The following is a 19,012-nucleotide window of genomic DNA, read 5'->3' on the forward strand; positions in this document are numbered from 1 at the left end:
TGCCAAATAGAGCCGACTCGCAGGTCGGCTATTTACAGAAAACTGGTGACGTGCCTAATGCGCCTTGGGAAGTTTTTCACCAGACGTCAATCATCTACCTCCTGAATAGGAACGCCCAGTCCCGCGGGAATCAGGACCCGGAAGCCGGAGGGAAAATGACAATATAACGGTATGTACGGAGAAAAAAAAAATACCAGCATACTGTTCATGTCGGCAGTATGCTGGATGTAATGTTAGAAAATTGTTTTTAGGGTGAACCCCCACTTTAAGTAAAAGTTTGGTAAGAGACGATTTGCACTTTTCAGTCTGTTACAGCGTGAAAAATGTGTTATCTCCATTACAAACGCTACTTTTACCGAAGGTGCGCTCCCGTCTCATACTTTATTCTGAGTTATAACGGGTTTCTTAGCATAAACACGCTCGAGTTTCTCATCGAAAACCAGCCCGACGAGGAACACGACGAGGAAATTGAGACTCTCGTCGAAGAAAAAGAGAACTTGTTCTCTTTTTTCCTCGTCGAGTTCCTCAACAGTTTCCTCGATGAAAAACGTACACACGACCGTTTTCCTCGGCAAAAAAGCTCTCCCACCAAGTTTCTTGATGATTCTGACGAGTTTCTCGGTCGTGTGCACGAGGCCTCACATAGAAGGTTTGGCAGCTGCATTGGGTAAATAAGTTATTTTTCTGAATCTTTGGGCCAGATTTACATAGGTTAGCGGATCTTTAAATCCGCGTAACCTATGTGATTTAAGATCCGCCGCCGCAAGTTTTTGAGGCAAGTGGGTAATTCACAAAATACTTACCTCAAAACTTGCGGCGGCGTATCGTAAATCCCCCGGCGGAATTCAAATTCCGCGGCTAGGGGGAGTGTACTATTCAAATCAGGCGCGTCCCGCGCCGATCGAATAGCGCATGCGCCGTCCGGAAAATTTCCCAGCATGCATTGCTCCAAATGACGTCGCAAGGACATCATTGGTTTTGACGTTTACGTAAATTACGTCCATCCGTATTCGCGATCGACTTACACAAACGACGTAAAAAATTCAAATTTCGCCGTGGGAACGACGGCCATACTTAACTTTGGCTGTGCCTCATAGAAGCAGGGGTAACTATACGCCAGGAAAACCCTTACGTAAACGGCGTTAAGTGACTGCGTCGGGCCCGCGTACGTTCGTGAATTGGCGTATCTCGCTGATTTACATATTCTCGGCGTAAATCAGCAAGAACGCCCCCAGCGGCCATTTTAAAATTGCAGTTAAGATCCGACGGTGTAACACAGTTACACCTGTCGGATCTTAGGCATATCTATGCGTAACTGATTCTATGAATCAGTCGCATAGATACGACCGACGCAACTCTGAGATATGACGGTGTATCAGGAGATACACCGTCGTATCTCTATGTGAATCTGGCCCTTTGAGTATAAAAAATACACAGAGGCCAGAATACCCAATAAGCAGACAAAATAATAAAGGGTTACTACTGACTGTGGCCTCATACTTGTCCTTTTTACTTTATTAAGATTGAACATCCATCTATCTCCATGTGGTTAGTTCACCTGCATATGCTGCAGCTTAAAAAATTTGAACATGTAATATTTTTACCTTTTATGGACATTAGGCAATCTGTTTAAAAAAAAGTTTAATTGTATCAACATCATGCAAAATCCCTGTTTATCCTTTACATTGTATAGTGCACAAACAAATACACATTAACCACTGAAGCCCCGGACCATTATGCAGCTTAAAGACCAGGCCCCTTTTTGCGATTCGGCACTGCGTCACTTTCACTGACAATTGCGCGGTCGTGCGATGTGGTTCCCAAACACAATTGGCGTCCTTTTTTTCCCACAAATAGAGCTTTCTTTTGGTGGTATTTGATTACCTCTGCGGTTTTTATTTTTTGCGCTATAAACAAAAATAGAGCGACAATTTTGAAAAAAAATGCAATATTTTTTACTTTTTGCTATAATAAATATCCCCCAAAAAGATATAAAAACACATTTTTTTTCCTTAGTTTAAGCCGATACGTATTCTTCTACATATTTTTGGTAAAAAATCGCAATAAGCGTTTATTGATTGGTTTTCGCAAAATTTATAGCGTCTACCAAATAGGGGATAGTTTTATTGCATTTTTATTAATATTTATTGTTTCTAGTAATGGCGGCGATCTGCAATTTTTATCGTGACTGCGACATTATGGCAGACACTTTGGACACTTTTGACACTATTTGGGACCATTGTCATTTTTACAGTGAACAGTGCTATAAAAATGCACTGGTTACTGTAAAAATGACACTGGCAGTGAAGGAGTAAACCAGGAGAGGGCGCTGTAGGGGTTAAGTGTGCCCTAAGGGAGTGATTCTTACTGTGGGGGGCGTGGCTAGGCGTGTGACATCACTGATCGTCATTCCCTATGACAGGGAGCAGTGTCTCACTAGGAAGCACGGGGAGAGGTTTGTTTGCACTTACCTCTCCCCGCTCTTTCTCTCTGTGACCGCGTTTATATGTGTGGGAGGGACTTACCTGTGTGTTCGCTTCTGAGCATGAGCTACCAGGGAAAGGGGCGTTTTAATGATTTTTTTTTACTTTATTTTTTAATTTTTACACTTTAAAAAAAAAAAAAATTGTAAACATCACTTGTAATAGTAATCTATTGTGACAGGTCCTCTTTATGGAGAGATGTGGGGTCGAAAAGAACCCACATCTCTCCTCCAGGCTGTAAAGCATGAGATGGAGAAAAAAAGTCACCGATCTCATGCTTACTAGCCTCGATCGTGGTTCTGTTTACATCCGTGCATGATGTCATAACGTTGTGCCCGGACCTCCGACGGTCATAGAGATGACTAGTGACCATCTAGTCACCGGTCATCTCTATGGTCGTCATCCGGCGCCAGCCAATTCTTTCTCCGGTACTCCGATGGCACGGAAGAGCCCAGAGAAGCACCGGATGGAGTTGGGAGGGGGGAGGTCCACCCCCGTTGCCTGTAAGAACAAGCAAGTGGTGGAACTGCCGCTATGATGCCGCTATTTACCACAGCTTTGACCCAATGAGTCCCCTGGGGTGGATACTGAGTGAGATCTGCTTGCTTGCCTCTTGGATATTTGTCCCAAATACACAGGTGTGAATGCTGCTGTAAGGGCAGCCATTCTATTTGGTGAGTGTTGACTCTGTGGGGAGGTCATGGCTGACCTCTGAACACTTTATATGAAGGACTGTTTCTTCACCTAGGGAGGCTTTGGATCGTCTTATCACTATTTCTTGATACTGGATTTTTGCACAATACAAACTATTTTTATCTTTCTTCAGATTTTTCATGAACTATATAGCTTTACCATCATTTATTTTGCTGATATGTGGACTGAGTTTTATGTTATTCACTGCTTATGAATCACATTGGCACTGCACTTTATGGGCCGGATTCAGATACTTTGGAGAACCTTTAGGTACGGCGTAACGTATCTCAGATACGTTACGCCGCTGTAAATTAGGGCGCAAGTTCTGTATTCAGAAAGAACTTGCGCCCTTAGTTATGGCGGCGTAATGTATGTTGTCCGGCGTAAGCCCGCCTAATTCAAATGGGGATGATGTGGGCGTGTTTTATTTAAATGAATGGTGACCCCGCGTATTTGACGTATTTTACGAACGGTGCATGCGCAGTTCGTGAAAAAACCCCAGTGCGCATGCTCGAAATTACGCCGCAAATCGTCATTGCTTTAGACGTCAGCGTAACTTATGTACAGCCCTATTCGCGAACGACTTACGCAAACGACGTCAAATTTTCAAAACTCGATGCGGGAACGACGTCCATACTTAACATTGGCTACGCCTCATATAGCAGGGGTAACTTTACGCCGGAAAAAGCCTAATGTAAAAAAATGCGCCGGCCGGACATACGTTTCTGAATCGGCGCATCTACCTAATTAGCATATTCATCGCGTAACTATACGGAAGCGCCACCTAGCGGCCAGCGTAAATATGCAGCCTAAGATACGATGGTGTAAGACACTTACGCCGGTGGGATCTTAGGGAAATCTATGCGTAACTGATTCTCTGAATCAGTCGCATAGATACGACGCCGCACACTCAGAGATACGACGGGGTATCCGGAGATACGCCGTCGTATCTCCTTTCTGAATCTGGCCCTATATGTTTAGGAAATAAATTTGCACCGTCTATGGCCGGCCTTAGCTATATGTAGTGCCTGATGCCTTTTTACACATCCTGGATACTCCAAGAGTGTGATCTCCCTGGCATAATTCCCAGTTCTGTCCATGTCTACCTGGAAGTTTTTGCTAACACCCCCCCCCCCCCCCACACACACACACACACACCTTGTGTTTGAGCCCCTTCTGTTACATTCTCCATAATATAAAATAAATCTAAATTCAACCGTGCCCTCGTAATAGACACAACACAACTTAACATACAATAAAACTTTACCTTAACACACATGTGTTAATGAAAACCTTAGTTTAGAGGGTAACTTTGCTTTTGTGGAAAATATATAGCAAATAAAAAATAATAAAGCGTATATAAATACTGTACAACACAAGCCATGCTATACTTTAATGTTATTATTACTTTTCACTCTGCAGCACTGTAATTTTCTGAAAAATGCAAATAAAATATGGCAACCTGAAGGCCCTCTGTACACTGTTGGTGTATAGAACGCCCCGAGGAATGTCATTTCCTGCTTCTGTGATTGGCTCATTAGGTTTCCAAAAAGTGGGCACTATTGGGCTGATTTACTAAAGACTGTGCAATTTGTGATATACATTGCCATCAGGGGTAGAGCTGCACGATTAATCGTCAAGAATCGTTATCGCGATCTTTTTCCGTTGCAATTCTTGACACAGGGTTTCACGATCTTTGACATGAAAATAATTTTCTCTCTAAATTTCCTGTCTGCTCTCAGCCAAAAGTCAAAGTCTGGGCAATCTGCCAAGTTTTGAAAACATTCTTTATCAGTGGAAAGTAAAATCTAAACATTGACGTGCATATATATATACACATACAGTGAAACCTGGGATTGCGAGTAACGCGGTTAACAAGCATTTTGCAATACAAGCATTTAAAAAAAAAAATCCTGCCAGGATTCAAGCCACAGCGGTGTGCAGTACCGCATTTGGACAGAGGTGGGGGGAGCCGGAGCCGTGCGGAGCCATTCAGAAATACTCTGAAAAATTCAGAAATACTCCGTTCCCGTGCCTTTCCGAGGTTTTCCGATTTCAGCCAAGCTGTCTCCGAGCATTTCTGAGGCTCTCTGGCGCCCCCCACCTCTGGCCACATGCGGTATTGCTTTCCTATAGAAGTCAGTGTGGAACAAATTATTTTTGTTTCCATTGACTTCTATGGTGAAACTTGCTTTGATATGCGAGTGCTTCGGATTACAAGGATTACAAGGATTCTCCTGGAATGAATCATGCTCGTAATCCGAGGTTCCACTGTATATAAACACAAACAAAGATTCACACTCTTATGGCAGAAATCAGTGGGAGATCCGCACAGCCTATTGCATTAGGGTGTGCACCCCAAAGCCCCAAAGCTCAAACACATATGCATGAGTATGTGTGTGAATCTATCTATATATATACACACACATACAGATACACACTCTTATGCATAGGTGTGTGCAACCTATTGTATTGCATAGCTGAAACACATTTGTGTGTGTGTATATATATATCGTATCTATCGGTAGGGTAAAGGATAGTGTCAGTAGAGCAGTGGACCGTGTCAGTAGGGCAGAGATTATTGTTAGTAGTTTATTTTTATTTATTTTTTATTACTTAAAAAAAAAAAATTACATTTTAAGTTGTTTTATTTATTTTTTGCAATAATTTATTATTATTATTATTATTTTACAACCGTTTATGATCCCCATTGGGGGCTTTGGTGAAATATCAGGGGTCTAAACCGACCCCTGATGTCTCACTTCTGAGACAGAGATTCCCCTTTCCCTTTCTTCGGCAGCCATGCAACAGGGGAAAGCTGTGCAGCACAGGGTGATTAGGGTGTACCCAGGCACACCTGGCACACCCTGTGCGCACGCCTATGCTCCTATGGCAGAGATCAGTGGGAGAACTTTCCAATCTACCTGGCGGCACACACAGTTATAGCGTCTACAAAATAGGGGATAGTTTATGTCATTTTTATTAATATATTTTTTTACTAGTAATGGCGGCAATCTGCGATTTTTATTGTGACTGCGACTTTATGGCGGACACATCGGACACTTTTGACAAATTTTTGGGACCATTGTAATTTTTACAGCGATCAGTGCTATAAAAATGCACCGATTACTGTAAAAATTACAATGTGCATGAAAGGTGTGCACTAGGGTGTGCCCAGAAAGGAACAACAAAAGTGGACTAAAAACTCATTGTTTTTATCCTGTTGCAAAGTATTTGTAACCACATTACATTAAAGTGGATTTTTTTTTTTTATGTCACAATGTAGAGTATAAGATTTCCTATCGTCTGTGCCCAGTCTTGCCACACAAAGTTAATCCAGCTCTGAGCAATCCTCTTTTATTGTTCAGTGAAAATTAACAGAATTCCAGATAAAAACCTGTCTAAATAAAAAGTCCTTTCCTCTCTCCTTGCTTTGAGTGACAGGTTATTTACACATCTAGCTTGGACATGTTTATCATAGGTTATGTTATGTTTATCATAATATGAGGTGATCCACAGTTCATTGTATATTACCAGGATGTGTTATGTGGGGGAGGATTTTTCACTTTTTAGGCTTCATTTCCATGGACGTTTTTGGACGTTTTTACAGCCACTTTTCGGAGCGTTTTTTTGCAGCTTAAAAACAGCTCTCCATGTTAGTCCTATGGCCTCATGCCCACCATGACGTTTTTGAGCTGTAGATGGCTGAGCCGTTTTTAAGCTGCAAAAAAAAAAACAGGACCAGTGCGTTCTGAAGCTCCAGCCTTAGAGCTGTAAAAATGCCAGACGTTAAAAAACGCGCAAAAACGTGCAAAAACGCTACCGCAGCGTTTTTGAGCTCCAGCTCCAAAAAAAACATGGACAGGCGTTTTTTAAGCTGTAAAAAAGGCAAAAAAAAGTGGCTGGAAAAACGTCCATGGAAATGAAGCCTAAGGCTCCATGCACACTGAAGCTGATAAAAGCTATAAAAAAACTTTTTTTTTGCGTTTTTGCAATAGCTTTAATCAGCGTTTTTGAGTGTAGCTTTTTTCTTTTTTTTTTTGACTTTTTTTTTTTTTACATTTTTTTTTCAATGGCGTCAGCGGTTTTGAGCGTTTTTAAGCGTTTTTGGCCGTTTTTCTGCGTTTTACATTTTTTTCCCGCCGAAAAACAGCACTTTGAATGCAAATTTCGGGCGTTCAGAAAAAAGCCAATAAACTCCAAAGCTCATTAACACTAAAAAACACCCAGGTGTGCATGGGCACATAGGCTAATAGAGTTCAGTTTATGGGCTTTAAACAAAAAAAAGCAAAAACGCCAATAAACTGCAGTTTATCAGCTTCAGTGTGCATGAAGCCTTATACTGTGGATCACCTCATATTATGATAAACATAACATATGATAAACTTGTCCAAGCTAGATATGTAAATAACCTGTCACTCAAAGCAAGGAGAGAGGAAAGGAGTTTTTATTTAGACAGGGTTTTATCTGGAAGTCTGTTAATTTTCACTGAACAATAAAAGAGGATTACATCCACTTTAATGTGTATATCATTTATCTCTATTCCATGACAAGCCAAATGAGTCGTTCATCACATTTGACACTTTTTTTTTTGGATTACCAAAAAAGAAAAAATGAAGTATTTAATGAAAAGCGTAAGAAATCATACCTCACCAAGTGAAAAATAACGCCTTGGAATCTGGGAGTCTGGATAGATGGTTTCAAGGTACCAGGAAAATGGATGACACTTCAGATTTTCTCGAAGAGCCTTCCTCTCTGACACGTCACCGTAATCAACCTTGACAACACCTGGAACATTGGGAGGACAGCTTTTATTCAATAATCGTCCCTAGGCAGCGTGTCAGCAAGTTTAATGTTCCTTTGCAGAGCTGCTCTGATTAACTTTCAGCCTCATTCAAGGAGTAAGTGCTGTGAATAGGTGCAAAGTGATGTAATGCCCAAAAAAACAACGAGATTTCAAATGAAGAGTTCTAGAAGGTTAAAGGATGAAAAAGTTTTTCTTTAACCACTTAAAGGGGTTGTAAATAAAAATTTATTTTTGCTGAAATGACTGTTTACAGGGTATAGAGACATAATAGTTAACTGATTCCTTTTAAAAACGATAAAAAAATTGATAAATATCAATCATATAATGTACCTAGTTTCTAGTTTAGTTTTTTCATGTTGTTTCCTGCCTCTGCTGTACAGAGCCACAGAGCCAATACAGGGCAGTGATGGTTTGGAAAACGAAACTGATTGGTGCTGAGGGGTTTTAGACACACAGTACCGTATTTATCGGTGTATACCGCACACTTTTTTCCCTTTAAAATAAGGGGGAAATCGTGGGTGCGCGATATACGCCGATACCCGCTTCCCGCGGCTCAGTTTGAATGCCTGCGCCGACATATACCGAGTGGAGTACACTCGGCTACATTTGGCCAGGCTCGGCTTCGCTCGTGCTCACGCATAAACGTCACAGAGCGTGAGCACGAGCGAAGCCGAGCCTGGCCGAATGTAGCCGAAGGTACTGCACTCGGTATACGTCGGCAAAGACATTCAAACTGACCGCGGGAATCAGCGATTCGACGGGGAGACGGCGCGAGAGAAGCTGGGAGGACACCACCGAAGCCGCAGACGGACGCCGGACCCGACGAGGAGGACACCACCGAAGCCACAGATGGACCCGACGAGGAGGACACCACCGAAGTCGCAGATGGACCCGACGAGGAGGACACCACCGAAGCCGCAGACGGACGCCGGACCCGACAAGGCCGCCAATGGACGCTGCGCAAGACACCAAAACGGTAAGTACTAAAAACATTTTTTTACAGGAATGCGGGTCCACATTAGGGGTGCACGCTATACGCCGGAGCGTGCAATACCCCGATAAATACGGTAATCACACCTCCTTGATTAGTGACCACAGAGAGAAAGCTCCCAGTACTGTGGTCATCAGGAAACAGACAACCAGGAAGTGTGGAGATCAGAGAAGAATTACAGCAACTTGAGAGCAAAAACGAACAATGAGGACATGAAAACAGCACTGCATGAGGTCACGCTTAATTTAAATACAACACGCCCACGACCTGCCTACTTTGAATTAAATGCGCTTACGCCGGCCGATTTATGCTACGCAGCCGCAACTTAGGATGCAAGTGCCTTGTGAATACAGCACTTGCCTCTCTAAGTAGCGGCGGCGTAGCGTAAATAAGATACGCTACGCCCACAAAACGTAAAGCCACCCTACGTGAATCTAGGCCTATACAGTTTTACAGAAGGGTACGGCACTTCTGATCTCTGTAGAAGATAATTTAGAAATACAATTATTTGCATTAAATAGCATTGAGGTTGGTTGGATCCAAAAGGCTCCGCTTGTGGTTACACAGCCCCGCCTCCTGACCCCGCGTCTGTATCAGATAGACAGAACACGTCCCAGCATTGGACTGGCATTCTGTCAATCTGATACAGGCACGGGGTCAGGAGGCGGGGCTGTGTAACCACGAGTGGAGCGGTAGCATTTGCAATGTAAAGTCAGCTGTAACAGCGGGTTATGAGCTCTGTAATCCCACGGCTTTTCTCTTCCCCAGGGTGATCGATGGGAGAACGGCTTCCGATCAATCCCTGCATGCCGGCGGTACCCGCGCTCCCCCCCTTCCCCACCCCAGCTCCTCTTCCAAATGCTGCAATGGTGGGCACAGTAAGTAAAGTCTGCAATGGTGGGCATAGTAAGCAGAGGCGGCAATGGTGGGCACAGTGAGCAGAGGCGGCAATGGTGGGCACAGTGGGAAAAGGCAGCAATGGTGGGCACAGTGGGAAAAGGCAGCAATGGTGGGCACAGTGAGTAAAGGCTGCAATGGTGGGCACAGTGAGCAAAGGCGGCAATGGTGGGCACAGTGAGCAGAGGCTGCAATGGTGGGCACAGTGAGTAAAGGCTGCAATGGTGGGCACAGTAAGCAGAGGCCGCAATGGATGGCACAGTGAGCAGAGGCCGCAATGGTGGGCACAGTGAGCAGAGGCCGCAATGGTGGGCACAGTGAGCAGAGGTCGCAATGGTGGGCACAGTGAGCAGAGGTCGCAATTATGGGCACAGTGAGCAGAGGTCGCAATGGTGGGCACAGTGAGCAGAGGCCGCAATGGTGGGCACAGTGAGCAGAGGCCGCAATGGTGGGCACAGTGAGCAGAGGCCGTAATGGTGGGCACAGTAAGCAGAGGCTACAATGATGGGCACCGGTGTGGCTGCACTGATAAAGTTTGTAACTTAATTCTAAGCGATAAAACATGTGTCATTTCATGAGATAATGTGTTTAGGGGCGGAATTAGGGGTGGTGCAGGGTAGGGATTGGTTGGGTCAACTAGTGGCGAGTAACCCTTAAGGCCTGGCTAGTAGCTCAGGACTTGAAATGTTGAGCCCTGCACTACAGACATGATCACCATTCCCCCTCATTGCATTGTTCATTGATTTCTGTTTGGCATTCTAATCCATGCTTCTTTGTTCTTTTTAATCTTTTTTGATGTTTCATTCTTTCAGATCCTTTATTTATCTCTTAGAGGACAGACTCGGGATGAAAACAAGGCAATTTACATTAGCAGGCTTAGGTTGTTTTCTTCTCTGGTGTTGTTAGGTTATGGAAACTTATTAAAACACAACAGCGAATCAAATGACTGATTTTTTTAACATATTCTGTTGTCCATAAATTAAGAACTTTGGGCTAGATCCACAAAGAAATTACGCCGGCGTATCTATTGATACGCCGCGTAATGTCAAAATTCCTGCGTCAAATCTTTGTTTTGAATCCTCAAAACAAGATACGACGGCTTCTGGGTTAGATCCGACAGGTGTACGTCTTCGTACACCTTCGGGTCTAAGATTAAATACTTTGGCGTCTGCTGGGTGGCGTTTTCCGCGTCGGGTATGCAAATTAGCGATTTACGACGATCCACAAACGTACGCACGGCCGTCGCATTTTCTAATGTCGCCTGTAGTCGGCTTTTTCCGGCGTATAGTTAAAGCTGTTATTTTGCGGCGTATAGATAGAAGCGCAATGCACGGCAGGAAATTTTGGGACGACGCATGCGCAGTTCATTCGGCGCGGGGACGCGCTTCATTTAAATGAAACCCGCCCCCAACCCGCCCAATTTCAAATCCGCCGCCAGAAATACACTACGCCGCCGTAACTTACGGCGCGAAATCGCTGAGGATTCGAAAATGCGCCAGGTAAGGTACGGCGGCGTAGTGTATCTCTGATACGCTGCGCCGTTCTACATGTATGTGGATCTGGCCCTTTGTACAGAAAATAAAGGGTATCTTCTAACACCAAGATTTACAACCATCTCTATGCCCCACACCCCTAGGGAATGCTTGATTAATGTTTGCCGACCCCCCCAAAAGTAATATCTAATTTTCAGCATGGGGAAGTTTCATTTTAAATTTGTGGACCAAAAATTGAACCACATTTAACAAAAATTCCAAATAATAGGAATATGGATTATTTGATTCATTCTTCTGAAAATGATAAATCAATGATAATGATAAATCAACCCCTTTATAAGTGACACAAAATACAGTTGAACCTTGGATTATAAATATAATCCGTTCCAGGAGAATGCTTGTAATCCAAAGCACTTGCATATCAAAGCGAGTTTCCCCATAGAAGTCAATGGAAATTAAGATAATCTGTTCAGCATTGACTTCAATGGCATGCAATACTGCATGTGACCAGAGGTGGGGAGTGCCGGAGATCCTCGGAAATACTCGGAGACAGCTCGGCTGATCTTGGAAACCCTCGGAAAGGAGTATTTCCAAGTGTTGAGTATTTCCGAATGATTTCGAATATTTCTGAACAGCTTGGAATGGATCCGAGGTCCTCCGAACCTCTGGCCAAATGCGGTACTGCACACCCAATTAGCATGAATTCTGCTCGTTTTGCGAGACAACACTAGTAAGCCGAGTCAGGATTTAAAAATAAAAGTTGCTCGTTATTCAAGACGCTCGTTATCCAGGTTACTCGTAAACCAAGGTTCCACTGTACAATGATTATTTCAGATGTTTTGATGTAGTGATTTTAAAAGCAATACTCTTACAATCTGTTAACTATTTCAGCGGTCACACGATGCTGTACCCAAATAAAATTGATGTCTTTTTTCCGACAAATAGAGTTTTTTTTATATATATTTAATCACCCTTGCGTTTTTTTTTTTATTTCTTGCGCTATAAACAAAAAAGGAGCGACAATTTTGAAAAAAATATATATGTTTTACTTTCTGCTATAAAACATACCCAATGCAAAAATTAAAAATCGAATTTCTTCATAAATTTAGGCCATTATTTATTCTGATACATATTTTTGGTAAAAAAAATCCCAATACGCGTACATTGATTGGTTTGCACAAATGTTCTAGCATCTACAAACTATGGGATAGATTTATGGACTTTTTTATTGTTTTTACTAGTAATGTCGGCGATCAGCAATTTTTAGCGGGACTGCGACATTGTGGCTGACAAATCTGACAATTGGGGGGGGGGGGGGATTTACTAAAACTGGAGTGTGCAAAATCTGGTGCAACTCTGCAGAGGAACCAATCAACTTCCAGGTTTTTTTGTCAAAACTTAATGGAACAAGCTGAAGTCAGAAGCTGATTGGCTCCCATGCACAGCTGCACCAGATTTTGCACTTGTGGTTAACTTCCCTGGCGGTATGATTAGTTCAGAAAAAAGGTGCTGAAAGCGGTACCATTATTTGCAAGGAAATTTGGCGTTTTATACTGTAGGCGTTGAAATTCTTAGGAATAACTCACTTAAATCTGACCAAACAAGAGTCTAGTAGGCATCTACGGTATGAATTATTTTTCAAAACAAAATTATAAATTATAATATAATAAATAATTATAAATAATTATAACAAATAATAATATAATTATGATAAAAATTATTTAATAATGTAATCAACTCAAAATCACTGAAATTTGCTCAGTTGCAGAATTGTCGCTGTCATTACTTTTATTTTGTTATGACGAATTTCCCCACAAATCGCTATCGCACAATTCTGCAAGTGATTATAATTTATTATCGCTGTTTTCTAGCTGCTCTAAAACCATTTTTGACATAAAGGGACACTTTTGGTTGCTATGGACAATCTACAGTTTGCAGGCAGAAAGAACAGTTTTTATTATATAAAAGTACATGCAGAACACTGGGCAGACCACTAGGGACAAGGGGGGTGTATTTTTTACATACAGTACTGTAATCTATAAGATTACAGTATACTGTATGTAAGGTGTTTGTTTACCTTTTTGAATTTGGCACCGTTCTCCGCTCCTGTGCGTCGTAATGTCGCAGGGAACGGAGATCGGAGGCACACAGAGGCACTGTGTGAATCGAGCGAGGTCCCGCTCGCTCACACAGCACGGTGGCATCGCTGGATCCAGGGACAAGGTAAGTAAACCAAGCCTGTGGATTCAGCGAGGCGAGCCCGAGTCTGACTCGGGGTTACCGATCGTAGCACAAAAATCTCACCCCGAGTCAGACTCGGGAATACCGCCAGGGGGGTTAATCATCAACCATGTGAGTTGCTAAATGTTGTACCTTCATTAAATGGAACCATATTGCTACACTTAGGCCTCGTACACACGACCGAGAAACTCGACAGAATCCATCAAGAAACTTGGTGGGAGAGCTTTTTTGCCGAGGAAAACAGTCCTGTGTACGTTTTTCATCTAGGAAACTGTCGAGGAACTCAACTAGGAAAAAAGAGAACAAGTTCTCTTTTTCATCGACGGGAGTCTCAATTTCCTCGCCGTGTTCCTCGTCGGTCTGGTTTTCAACGAGAAACTTGAGCGTGTGTATGCTAAGAAACCTGCGCATGCTCAGAATAAAGTATGAGACGGGAGTAAAAGTAGCGTTTGTAATGGAAATAACACATTTTTCAGGCTGTAACAGACTGAAAAGTGTAAATCGTCTCTTACCAAACTTTTACTTAACACGCAGTAACATGAGATTAGCAAAAGCAGCCCCAAGGGTTGTGCCAGTGGAATCGAACTTCCCCTGCCGTCCTACGTGTTGTACGTCACCGCGTTTGAGAACGAGGAGATCTTGTCTTGACCGTGTGTACGCAAAGCAAGCTTGCCGAGTTCCTCGACAAGCCTGAGGCCTCGTATACACGACCAAGGAACTCAACGGCGAAACACATCATTTTCCTCGTTGAGTTCCTTGTTAGGCTTGTTGAGGAACTCGACAAGCTTTCTTTGCGTACACACTGTCAAGACAAAATCTCCTCATTCTCAAACGCGGTGACATACAACACATACAACGGCAGAAGTTCGATTCCACTGGCTAAACTCTTGGGGCTGGTTTTGCTAATCTCATGTGTTTGCGTGTTAAGTAAAAGTTTGTTAAGAGACGATTTGCACTTTTCAGTCTGTTACAGCTTGAAAAATGTGTTATCTCCATTACAAATGCTACTTTTACTCCCGTCTCATACTTTATTCTGAGCAAGCGTGGGTTTCCGAGCATACATACGCTTGAGTTTCTCGTCGAAAACCAGCCCGTCGAGGAACTTGACGAGCCAAATTGAGACTCCCGTCGAGGAAATAGAGAACTTGCTCTTTTTTTGGCTCGTCGAGTTTCTCGACAGTTTCCATTACGAAAATGTACACACGACCGGTTTCCTCGACAAAAAAATATCTCCCAGCAAGTTCCTTGCTGGTTTTTGCCGAGAAACTCGGTCGTGTGTACGAGGCCTGACAAGGAACTCGTCGAGGAAAACGATGTGTCTTTTCCGACGAGTTCCTCGGTGGTGCGTACGAGGCCTTAGAGGCTCCTCTCTTCTCTTTTATACTCTGTAGCTCCTGCTGGATTTTGTTTCTAATCCCCTTGTGGATGGACATTTTATGGTTACAGAACCTGTGGGATTGCTATAATCTTTTATATGGACTATAAGCTGAAGAATTTATGAATAAATGGTTGTGGAACAAATCATTTGAGTTTCCATTATTTCCTATGGGGAAATTTGCTTTGATATACAAGTGTTTTGGATTACAAGCATGCTTCCCGGAATGAAGTATGCTCGCAATCCAAGGTTTTTCTGTAATACAAAAGAAAGCTATTTTTGTTTATATTTTTTGTTTACAATGTTACTTTTAAATTGCACTGTGTTTTCATGAAGATCAATACTGGTTAATAAAGTATACCTAAAACCAATTTTTTTTATTTATTTTTTTATCTTGGATATAGTAAGGAATTGCTAAAACTCCAGGGTTAGCCTTTTTTTTTTATTTTTTATACAGGAACATGTAGGTGATCTCTGGTGACATCTCAATGTATATTTATTTTACCTTGCTTTTAGTCCTGGTGATAATAGTCATCAGAACAGCAATACAAACTTCTCAGTTTTTTTTTATCCTTCCCTTCCCTTTATTCAAAACTTTAACAAAAAGTCCTAAATACACTTTAAACTAGCGATAATAATAAAACCATGTAATAGAACTCAGGTTTGCAGATTTTTTGCAGTAAAGTAAGAGAGCCAAACCGTTGACGTAAGAGGGCTAATAACTTCCTGATGTCAGCTCACTTTGAACATCACAGATACCAACTTGGGAAGATTAATTTTGCATACCATTGAAGCATTTCTGTCAGTTAATTAAAATTTAATTTTCTCACCAATATGTGGCGTTCTATTAAACCATTGACAAGGAAAGCAGAGGAAAATAACTTTCAGTCCCACGTGCCCCAACGTGGAAACCCTTAGCAACTCTATGAGCGTGTTGCCAATAAACCATACAAATAATTGAAAGACGACAGGAGGTCATACACCATTGCATGACTAATCAATGTGGAAAATGTCCTCAATGTCCTGATATGGTTTATATTTTTCTCGTGTCTAAACAGGTCCATCTATCATGAGATGTCTTTAAAGCAATCATCACATTTATCAAGCTGTAACACGCTCGAAATACCACCTGCATATTAATTGGTTACATACATTTAGTATGGGAAGAGTAACCTATATGAACCTGTAATACAAAGTACTGAGTACTGTATAAATGATAATGAAGAGCTGGATAAGACTATAATGCAGCAAGAACCTGAAATAATAAATAAATAAATAATAATAATAATTATTATTATTAATAATAATAATAATAATAATATATATAAATAATAACTGTTTTCAATAACATACTGTATATACTGTATATATTATTATTACATAGTCTATTATTATATAGTCTATATTCAAGAAAGAAGATTTATTTTCTCTCCGTTCACATGTGATGCATTGATTGAACACTTATTGGGACCCTTTTTTTACAGATTCCTTTGGACACAGAGACACTTTTGGAATTTTGTATTTTTTATATATGTATTAGAGATAGTTTAATTCTATCTATTTCTCATTTATTTATTTGGTTCACTATTCAGTAGCACTGAGTGGTTTAGCGCCCTCTACACGTTTTTTCATTTATCACAATTTAGATTGTTTTTTGAGGAGCAGCTTTTATTTTATTTTAAGATTTTCTCTTTATTTAAATTTTGTTGTTTGGCGCTGATTATTATTTTTCCACTGTCTTAAGTTTCAGAATAATAGTTATTTCTGATTCCTACTTTTCACGCAGCCATGGATGTGTTTAACTTTATGAAGGAGAGACACATTAATCTAGACGAATTATTCCAAGATATCCCCAGTCCCAATATAGATCTTGAAAAGGGGTTTAAGGAACTACAGTTCGGTATGGAAAAACAGATAAGATTGTGGTGGGACATCGCCTCATTTGAACTTTACATTAGTAAAAACCTCACACCCAGGCATCTTAGATGGGATGTTGGTCCCAGTGATGGCGCCGACAATCTACAATCCATAGAAGAATGGTACCAGTTTTTTAATGCCTGTGAGCAAAAACTGATGCAATTTATGATCCAGAGGCGCAAAGCTAAAAATGCAACTTTGGAAACTAAAATTGCAGAATTAAAAAAGAAAATGGAGCCCCACAAAACCAGTAGTGAATATATAGAAAAATCAAGACTCTTACAAACACATTTGTCCAAATATGATGGTGAAATAAAAAACAAAAAACTAAAAAAGTATCAGCGAGATATTAAAGACTCTGAAGACAATCGTGTATACAAATGGCAGGAGACTTTCCAATTGGGTTTTTCTCCTGAATCAAGTATGGAAAGAGGTGAAAGTGGTCAACCACCTAAAAGTGTGGAAAAGAAAAAAACTGTACAAACTGTCAGTACCCCAAAAAAAACAATTATCAAAAACCTTTCCAAATCCTCTCATTCTAAACCTTCCAACTATCCTCCATATAACCATAGTGGATATCCGTATCCTCCGCCTGTTGAACTATACAACAGATTTGGACCTTTGGATCATAGAGGACCAGATTATCAATATTACGAACCATATCGTCCGCAATATCCCCCTAGGCCTCCAAGGGGAGGATCTAGAGGAAATTCCCGAGGTAGACCAACCCATTATTACAATCAGCAACAGGGGGGGGGGATGGAAGGGGGTGGAAGGATGCATACCGCATCCCCCCAAAATCTCCCCAATACCTGAAAGATTATGCAGAAGAAGAGGCCGACGAGGAAGAGGCGGAACGAAAAAGAAAAAGGACAAATTGATTGAAGGAATCTATAACTTAACAGAAGAAAAATTTACAGACCATGAATTGGAAGTTTTCCAACAAGGCCTCAAATTTGCCCCCAACAAAAATGTGGACAAATTTGAACTCTTTATCGATGTGGAGAAACACATTAGAAAATTAAATATTAAGAAACATTTTGCTGGGAATACGTTAGATGCCATATCTAAAAGTCCGGATAAGTTTGTACATAGTGGACTGAGGAATCAGTCCATCTTTAATCCAAATAAAAGTTCCAATCATTACATTGAAGTGTTCCGCACTTTAGTACAAGATGATATACGAGGGATGGAATGCAGTCGTTATAGTTCTAACATGCAATTTAAAGAAGCAATAAAATCTATCGAAAAGAATAAGAATATAGTGGTCAGACCGGCCGATAAGGGGGGGGGGACTTGTTATACTGAAAAGAGAATATTATTACCAAGAGATGCAGAGACAGCTTGATGATTCGAAAACATACCAATTGCTGAGAGGTGATCCTACCCTAAAATTAAAAAATCTACTCATCGAATGGGTGAATGAAGGCATTGATCGAGGGATTTTAAATAAAAAAGAAGCTGATTATCTAATCCTTCACACACCAAGGATTCCGGTCTTATACACCTTACCTAAAGTTCATAAGAACAGGGAAAACCCACCGGGGGGACCCATAATCAGTGGTATTGGATCCCTTTTCTCCCGGATGGGAGAATATTTAGATGGTTTTTTTAAACCACTTGTATCACAAAGTCCATCATATCTCAAAGATAGCAAAGATCTAATTATAGAACTCCAACATTTACAAGCCACCGACCAAACTATTATGGTTACAATTGACATCGAGTCATTATATACCAACATCCGCCAGAAAGATGCTCTTATAGCCCTACGTTGGGCTTTGAAGCGGGAATCTAAATTAAAGAAAATCCAGATCAATTTTTTGATTAAAGGACTAGAGATAGCGATGTCTAACAACTACTTTTGGGCTAATAACCAATATTACAATCAAATTGGCGGGGTGGCAATGGGGGCCCGCTATGCCCCTAGCGTGGCCAACATTGTTCTCAATAAATGGGAGCAAGAAACCAATTTTTTTGAACAAGCATTTTTCTTTATGTTTCTATAAACGGTATATTGACGATGTCATTTTGTTTTGGGAGGGCCCACTGGAGAGTCTGAAGCTCTTTCTTGAGAAAATGAATAAGAATAACTATGGTTTGACATTTACAGCA

General features: G+C 41.4%; 1 protein-coding gene across 2 annotated transcripts in view; it reads right to left on the reverse strand.

Annotated features, from left to right (window-relative positions):
* Nucleotides 1–19,012, reverse strand: part of GALNT13 (polypeptide N-acetylgalactosaminyltransferase 13) — a 435,862-nt gene that overhangs the window by 60,332 nt on the left and 356,518 nt on the right. For both annotated transcript variants that reach the window (XM_040357945.1, XM_040357944.1), the window contains exon 8: nt 7,825–7,964. In XM_040357945.1, the coding sequence (XP_040213879.1) occupies nt 7,825–7,964 (140 nt within the window). The remainder of the gene's footprint in view (nt 1–7,824; nt 7,965–19,012) is intronic.

This window comes from Rana temporaria, chromosome 6 (genome assembly GCF_905171775.1).
Source record: "Rana temporaria chromosome 6, aRanTem1.1, whole genome shotgun sequence".
NCBI classification, from domain to species: Eukaryota; Metazoa; Chordata; class Amphibia; order Anura; family Ranidae; genus Rana; species Rana temporaria.